General features: G+C 32.4%; 1 protein-coding gene across 1 annotated transcript; it reads left to right on the top strand.

The window, feature by feature from the left end:
• The first annotated feature begins 4,450 nt into the window (after nt 1–4,450).
• LOC120088623 (cellulose synthase-like protein H1) lies at nt 4,451–8,874 on the top strand. Its single transcript, XM_039046038.2, has 9 exons — nt 4,451–4,972; nt 5,053–5,371; nt 5,474–5,599; nt 6,534–6,650; nt 6,739–6,951; nt 7,053–7,164; nt 7,253–7,431; nt 7,720–8,070; nt 8,222–8,874. The coding sequence occupies exons 1-9, from the start codon at nt 4,710–4,712 to the stop codon at nt 8,774–8,776; spliced, it is 2,235 nt and encodes a 744-aa protein (XP_038901966.2). The 5' UTR covers nt 4,451–4,709; the 3' UTR covers nt 8,777–8,874.
• The last annotated feature ends 269 nt before the right edge of the window (nt 8,875–9,143 follow it).

The following is a 9,143-nucleotide window of genomic DNA, read 5'->3' as shown; positions in this document are numbered from 1 at the left end:
TTCAATTATGAAAACTGAATGCAACCTCCCACTAACTCATTCGATTACGGAGAAAAAGTCAGCACAATTATCTCATTACTGTTAAATTAAAAAATAAATATAATCTTATTATATTTATAACCTATGGTTTAATATTACATCATATGTAATATATGAACCATAGTTCTTTTCTCCTCCATTAGATATAAATCATATTTGTATCATTTTCCTCCAATTAATGTATCTCATACATCATGTTAATTATATCATATATAATTGACCAGTTCAATTATATCGTATATAATCGAACTCTCTCTTGTCAATTTGAACACTTCAAACTGAACCAAAAACTCATTCTCAACTTGAATTCATTGAGCTACCAAGGGAACCTTATGAACCTCTGGCTCTCCAACGGTACGTGAATAGTTGACTAAATTCTTTAGCCATGAGATCCACCATTCGTTAACTATCAGGCATTCCACTAAAGACAGATAACTAAACTCTTCTCACCACAGATATATTTTTGTGTCCATCGGATATAACCAATCAACAGTAGATAACCTTTCACAAATGCTCGTAAGTATAGTTGGGCCAATTTACCGTTTTGCTCCTGTAGTTACATCTAATTCCTTAAGTATCACTGATCCCTCTAATTAACAATACAACATAGTCCTACTATGTGTGGACACCTGTCGGGCCATGAGAAGGTGTGTGGTGCCACATGGTTCAAGCCTCGGAATCAGCCCTTAAGGGAGTAATCTATCTACTTACCCCTACTTCGAGGAAGAAGTGAATTCCATCTTGTGTGGCTGAGTTTCCAGATCCCAAATCAGATGAATTCCCAAAGTGGTAGGTTTGAGTCGGCGATCTAGCCACTCGCACCCGTGCAAATCAAAGGACCACCCTCAAAGGCAGTTGTTCCCAACTCACTCAGGATTGAGGTCATGTTACCTATGGTCATCCTAGTGAAGTGAAGTCTCTGTCATGAACGGTGTTATGTAACAAGACTATAACACTTTGTGGTCCAGTTTTATACAAACTCGTTTGTATAGGATGCCCCCGCTCGCATGTTTCTATATAAATGATCAGGATCAGACCATCTATAGCAAGTCACAACATTTGTAACTATTCTACAAAGCGGGTCGCATCCGTAGCGTTACCAGGATAAGGTTTCCCTCCTATATCCATATACTACAGGTCATTTTGGTTATCACTTAAGATATGATCCACCTGTATGTCTCCACATACATGATTAAGTTACAACAACACCCAGAGATCTTAGTTTATTGGTTTGTGGTAAAGCAATTAAAACATCCAATGTTCCATAGACAAAGTGAAGAAAATATCATATATTATTACGTCACAAGCATTTGTTCAAAATCGTGTTTACAAACTACAGAACCCAATGAGAGTTTAGGGCATCATCCCCAACAATTAGAGTGCTTAAGATCCAAATAGCTTCCATTAATTGAATGTCAACTCCATCACTTTGTTGTTGACATAAAATTACATATATATATTATTTATTTATATAGTTGACAAGATTGGAAATGTCATTTATTTGGTTGATGAATATTGTTTGTCTTATATATATCAATGTGATTGTTGGACCTCAAAACCTGAGTAATTATATAGGTAATTTCTAATAGTACACGTTTTTTTTATAAAAAAAACACATACAAACTTGACAAGCAAAACGTATCAAGTATACATTAAGTTGTCAGTTTTTGGATGTCAAGAAGAAATTACATTTGATAAATAAAAACTGTCAAGTTATGAAAACCTTGATCCATAATAAATGTCAATAATTTAGATACTTGACACTTAAAATAAGTCAACAATCTCATATACTTGACAGTATAACATATCAAGTAAATTACAGCTTGACACTTTCAGCCAGTAAAAAAATTCTCTTATTCTTGACAACTGGATTACTTGACGCTTTTAAAAACATCAAGTAACACTGATACTTGACTGCAAAAAAAGGTCAAATAATACAGTTTTTGTAGTAGTGTGATATCCTCACATTTCTTTGAGTTTGACATTAACACGTAGGGTGAATCAACATTTTTATTATATCATAAATTTTTTTATGAAACATAAAAATTAGGTAAGAAAAAGTTCACTAATATTGTAAAGGTAATGTATATTAACATCTTAACATGTTTTAAAAAGCTTAAAACCTCTTTGTCGTCTATAAAAAAAAATCCATATACCACCAGGAGTTGTCGAAGTGCTTCTTGAAACATAGGAAATAATTCATATCAGGAGAGGAGTAAGAGACACACCGTCTGAGTTTCTATAGGAGCCTTGTAAAACTGGTTGGAAAATCTGTTGTCGTACTTAATTAATCGTTTTTTGTTATTCAAACTTCGTTTTTATTATTTTTTAATTGTTCAAAACTTTTAGAAGTTGAATTAATCACATTCAATTATTCTCATTCTATCTTAGAGTATCTATTCACTCAAAATTGATCCACTTTCATTTCGACTTTCTGTAAGCGAGTTTAGACTTTTTCCAGCTATTTAATAGCCCCACAAAGTTCGTCTTCTGAATTCTTAATTGTTTTCAAGATCATCTATTTTTTTATTATCTAATAAATCACTTAATGAAAGTAGATAGTTTTTCCATTCATTTCAAAACTTCAGCGATAGTTTTTCCATTCATTTCAAAACTTCGGCGATCCCTTCTTGAACCAAGCATGAATCTTTTGATTCATTTGGCTCTCACACTCAATTATTACAATTATTTCTGGACAATTCTCATATAATGTAACCAGCCTATTCTTTTTTCTGTATTCATATTCCACAAAGAAAATTAAAAATATATCAACCATTAATCCAAGACTTGAATAATTGGAGATAATCTTTTGACCAAACAAACAATTCTCAGTAAAATTGTTTTTTTTTCTTTTTCTTGAAATCCAAAGAAAATTTCTTACTACATAACGTAGATAATAGATTCAACATTTGATAAAAAAGAAAAAATGAGGGCGTAATCCTTTTGGTTAATTTTAATATTCTATTAAAATATAAAATAATATAAAAAGGATTTAAAAAAATAGAGTTTTCTTATTTGAAACGCCTTGTGGTCTTCAATAAATTTTAAGCTTTAACATAATTACCTGGAGTAAGTGCTATAGCTTGTTTCCAAATTTACTTATTTAAATATATTTTTAATTATTTTGGTTTTATAATTGTTTATTAGAAAATATATATCAACATAAACATTTTAATGCTATTTTCATTGACATTTTAAACATTAACTATAATTATCAAAGTAGGCTCATTAGTGTTGTTATTTTCTTATAGATATTTAATTTTACGAAAAAAATGTCAATGTTGATGGATAAATCTATAAAAATAAAAAAAAAATTAAATTAGTAAAAAAAAAAACATTATATGCTTTTAAAAAATTTAATTTTTTATTTACAATATTCATTTAGTGATATTTTGTTGCTTCTATTCTATGTTTCTCAATTGTTTATGTCAAAGTGAGCATAACTCAAACAACAACGATATATTTTAGTGATCAAGATATCTCTAATTCAAATCTTCCATCCCAATATTGTTCTAAAAAAATTATGATATACTTAAAACGTTGATTTTCTTCTCATATTGATATTCAAACCTATAAACATGTAGAAAATATCGTTGGAAATGTGAATGATGATTTAATACCATGATAATAATTCCAAAACCCACTATTGCATTATTTTCACAAATCATTTGATCGTAATTTTTTAAAACAAAATTATTGTAATAGTCTATAATATTTAGAACTCTCTTTTGGGGATCAAGATATCATATTATATATCATATAACCCATAGCGAATATTATCTATCAAGTCCATCTTGATCGGCAAGAAAATTAGTGGTCAATGTAGCCAAAATTGACTAGCCTTTTGAAATTCTTTATTTGTTTATCTATTTTAGTACACATGAAATCTTTCATTCTTGATTATTCATTAAACCCGACTTTGAAAACACCGTCTTCTAATATTTTATTATTTGTAATTGCTTCTACTTTATTTTATCCCCTAACAATAATACATACAAATAGTAGTCTATTTATGATAAATATAGTAGTCTATCACGATCTATCGTAGATAGATTATGATATTTTACTATTATTTGTAAATATTTTAATCACTTTTGTCATTAAAACTAAATTTCCTAAATTAAAATTAAATTAGTAGTAAAAAAATCAAAGATCAAAATAGTATTTTAATTTTTAAAAAAGATTTAGGTACTTTTTGGACCATATCTATTTTAATGCAAATAACCTAATTATCCCATTAATATATGCCGAGTACAAAACTTTGGATTTAGAGAAAAAAAAATCTTTTTTAAATTTCTTTTGCTGTCTCATTAAAATGTACAAAGTTAAAGATGGAGGGGTAGAGTTTAGTTTGCACCTAAATACTTACTAAAAAATTTATATATAAAGAGTAGTACTCATCAAATCGAACATAATTTAAGTGAGTATTAGCAGTTACCTCTATTTTCAATTATACTAAAAATGATTAATAGTACTTGAGTTTAACCGCTTCACCTATCTCCACGAATCTTCTTCAAAAAGAAAGAAATATATATAAAGTGATTAAACAATAAACATTAGGTGGTCACCGAGTATTTTTCTATATAAATTTGCAAATTGTCACAAAAACATCACTAAATTCGTAGAAAGGAAAAAAAACATTCAATTTAGTGAGAATTATTTTCCTTCCAATGACCAAACCCAGCAGGCTGCCGCTATACGAAAAAGTTGGAGTTCAAAGACCAATACAGAGATTACTGGATGTTACCATCTTCTTCCTCCTCATTTCACTGCTCGTTTATCGCCTCCTCTTCCTTCGTAACCATGGCTTCACTTACCTCCATTCTATTGCCTTCCTCTGCGAGTTTTGGTTCACTTTCACTTGGGCTCTTCTCATCAATGTCACATGGAATCCCGTCAATTACATTACCTATCCCCAACACCTCCTCAAACGGTAACTTCATATACTCATGATTTTCCAAGTTTCTAGTGCTTTACCCTTTTCTTACAACTTATTAATGATTCGAATTACAGAGTCGAGGAGCTTCCTCCGGTTGATGTATTCGTTACGACGGCGGATCCACTGCTGGAGCCGCCGTTAATCACCGTTAACACGGTTCTTTCTTTGTTAGCCGTCGATTATCCGGCCAATAGATTGGCTGTTTATGTCTCTGACGATGCCTGTTCTCCAATCACTTTCTATTCCCTTACTGAAGCCCTTAAGTTTGCTAAAATTTGGGTTCCGTTTTGCAAAGAGTATCAGGTTGAAGTTAGAGCTCCGTTTAGGTATTTTTCTAATGATTTAAGCTCTGATGGATCTGAGGAATTCCAGTGCGAGTGGAGGAGACTGAAGGTAAGAAGAATTTGAACTTTTGAAGGATATGGTTTAGAAAATCTTGGGGATTACTAAAGAGATTTTGACATTGTTTCTGTCTTTACTGTTTTGTATGATAAGGATGAGTACGAGAAACTACGGCAAAACATCGAGGAAGCAGCCAAAAATTTTGTGTTTCCAGAGCTTACAAGCGAGTTTGAAGATTTCTCCAACACGGAATCGAATAATCATCCTCCTATAATCAAGGTACAATTTCTTGATGATAAATTGTCCTTTTCAACAATTGTGTTTTACTGATTCTTTCTTGGTTTCGTCTCGTCCGAGATTGAGAGATCAATACAACATTTTTAACTCTTTCCTTGCCACGTTTGAACCATGAATTCTGTTTCTTGGTGGCAATCCTAGCCAGGACAGAGACCATCGGCTCTTGGTTGGATCAGTCGGTTTGTCTTCCATTCTTAAATGAATTTGGATAGTATTGTAAACGTTTCACCTCTGTTTTCTGTTTCTTTCTTTGTTTATTCAAGGGAATGAAGTCTGTTTTGATACTAGAGGAAAAATTTCTGTCTGGAAACATGGTTGATGGAACATTTTGGAGATATTTATTTAGTTTCGTTTTCAATTTCTTTCACTTTCTCAACAATAAAACTGGATGAGCGATATAAATTTTCGAAGTTGGGAGAAAGAAGCCCAATAATGAACTTTTCTGGCCCAGATGGCACTGGGATGGACTAGTAGAACAATTGGCCAAATAAGGAGTTATTTGTGGAAAGTGAAATACTTTTTGTGCTATTTTTGACAATTATTGATTTTCAAATCTATAATATTGAAATAGTTGTCTCGTTTGGTAATTGTTTGGTTTTTGGTTTTTAGTTTAAGCTAAACCTATAATAAGTACCATTTCCATCTTTAAATTTCTTGTTGTCTACTTTTTACCAATGTTTTTAAAAACTAAGCCAATTTTTTAAAATAAGAAAAAGTAGTTTATAATAAGTAGTTTTTGTTTTTGAAACTTAGCTAAGAATTCAACTATTTTACTTCAAAAAGATGAAAACCATGGTAAGAAATTGAGAGGAAACAAGTTTAATCTTCACAAACCCAAAACAAAAAATCATATCACCAAACAGGGGCTAAACAATTGTTCACAAAATATTAAGTTTTGAACATATCCCATTTGCAGATAATTTGGGAGAACAAGGAAGGCCTTTGGGATGGATTGCCTCATTTGGTTTATGTCTCAAGAGAGAAGAGACCTCAACATCCACATCATTACAAAGCTGGTGCAATGAATGTTTTGGTAATTTTCACATCATTCCTTATCTTGAACTCTCCATATATTCTGTGATCTTTCTTAAAGAGTTCTGTAATGTACGTTTGATGTGCAGGCTAGAGTTTCTGGATTGATGACCAACGCGCCTTATATGTTGAATGTAGATTGTGACATGTTTGTCAATAATCCTTCTGTTCTTTTACAAGGAATGTGTCTCTTTCTAGACCCAACTATTGATAAAGAGTATGCCTTTGTTCAATTTCCCCAACGATTTTACAATGGACTTAAAGATGATCCATATGGGAACCAATGGATTGTCATGATGGAGGTGACTTATTTACAAGCATGAATCTTTTGTACTTCATATTGTAATATTCTTTTGGGGAAACATTATTTTGTTATCTGATGTTTACTGTTTTGTTTTGGCAGTTTACTTTTCGTGGAATGGCAGGGATACAAGGGCCTGGTTATATGGGAACAGGATGTATCCATAGACGAAAAGTTTTATATGGTCAATCCCCAGATGGTGCAAATATTAGTGGTAATTACTACAATACACAATGCTTCTACTCAAAATACTTAGTTCAATTTATGTTTGATTACATAATTTATTTCCATTCATTTTTCAGGAAAACATTATGACAATGAATTGCATAAAACATTTGGAAATTCGAAAGATTTCGTAAACTCAGCAGCTCATGCTCTGAGAGGCCTTACTGATTATCCAAATAGCCTATCCAATTCTATCGTATCATTGAAGGAAGTTGCCACCTCTGACTATGAAATCACTTCTTGTTGGGGTACCAAGGTTTGCTACTTCAATTCAAATACACTTTTTCCTCTTAATTATCAACGACTTGGGTTGTAGTTTTAACAAAATAATTAGATTAAATCGTTTGTGTACCGTTTGGATTACCCAAATTATATGCCACACAATAGTAAATCAGATAAACCTCTGATATTTAATGTTAGCTCTAATTTATGTAAGCTTGATGGTAGATATTCTTCCCAAAATTTATCTGGAATCTTTATAGGTATGACATGTCTGAAATGTTGATGCAGACTTTGCTTCAATAATTGTTGATTGGTTTCTTAGGTGGGTTGGCTATATGGATCCTTATTGGAGGATGTATTGACTGGATCGGAGATCCATAAAAAGGGATGGAAATCTGCCTATCTTACACCAACTCCACCAGCCTTCCTAGGATGTGCCCCCTCAGGTGGTCCAATTCCATTAAACCATCAAAAGAGAGCAATGACAGGACTACTAGAAATTTTATTCAGCAAAAAATGCCCCATTTTCAGTGATCTTTTTGGTAAACTCCAATTCAGGCAGCGTATGGTCTCTGTGTGGATCTCTCTTTGGGGGATTCGTTCTATTCCAGAGATTTGTTATGCTACTCTCCCAGCATTCTGTTTGATTGCCAACACCCATTTCTTGCCCAAGGCAAGTATAAAATTCAATCTCTATCCCGAAACTTGCTAACTTTATGCAAAGGCTCATAAGTTTTTATTTGAAATGATAAGGTTCTATCTCAAAATCAATTGATAATGTTGATCAAATTCAACATTAACGGACATTTGAATTTTGAATGCAGATACAAGAACCAGTAATCTGCATCCCTTTGCTGCTCTTTGTGTTTTACAATCTACAGCAGCTGTTACAATATTTGGAAACAGGCCAATCAGAAAGAGCATGGTGGAATAACGAGAGAATGGCGAGGATAAACACAATCTGTGCTTCCTTGCTTGGGACAGTGGCAGTAGTTCTCAAGCTATTAGGACTGTCGGAGACTGTGTTTGAAGTGACAAAAAAGGAATCGTCTTCTTCGAGTGACGACACGGAGAGTAGCAGTGATGAAGATTTGGGTCGTTTCACATTTGATGAGTCTCCGTTGTTTGTACCAGGCACTACCATTTTGATTATTCAACTGGCAGCACTTTCAGTAGCTTTCTTAAGGACAAGACAGCCAATTGTGGTAGGGTTTGGGATTGGGGAGGTGATATGCAGTGTGTGGCTGATTTTGTGCTTTTGGTCATTTTTGAAGGGGCTGTTTTCGAAGGGAAAATATGGGCTTCCATGGTCCACCTTGTGGAAATCCAGTGCTTTGACATTCTTGTTTGTATGCTTGTGTATTATGTCTACAAAGTGATAAATGAATGAGTTGACTAATTACTCAGTAATTACATGTATTCAAGCTACAAGTGGTGGAGGTATTTTGAAATCATATGGAGGTCTTATATTTAATTAGGTTGATTTTATTGTGTATCTTTTCATTCTCAAGTATTTAATAAGTGTCTAAACTTTTAATTTTGTGTATTATAGGTATCTGAATTTTTAATTTTGAATCTAAAATATTGGTGGCAGATTTGATTTTTTCAAAAAAAATTAATTAAATTTTGTGTTTAGTAGATTTGTGAATTTAAAAAAATTTGATAGCTCTGATTAAATTTATAATCTTAAAAGTGTAAGAACTAAATAAATGCCAAGTATCAAAGCTCAATGATTAAATGTGTAAT

Source organism: Benincasa hispida, chromosome 10 (assembly GCF_027475165.1).
Source record: "Benincasa hispida cultivar pf3 chromosome 10, pf3_genome.v1.1, whole genome shotgun sequence".
NCBI classification, from domain to species: domain Eukaryota; kingdom Viridiplantae; phylum Streptophyta; class Magnoliopsida; order Cucurbitales; family Cucurbitaceae; genus Benincasa; species Benincasa hispida.
Note: the sequence above shows the minus strand (reverse complement) of the source record. Positions and strands in the feature narration are given on the sequence as shown.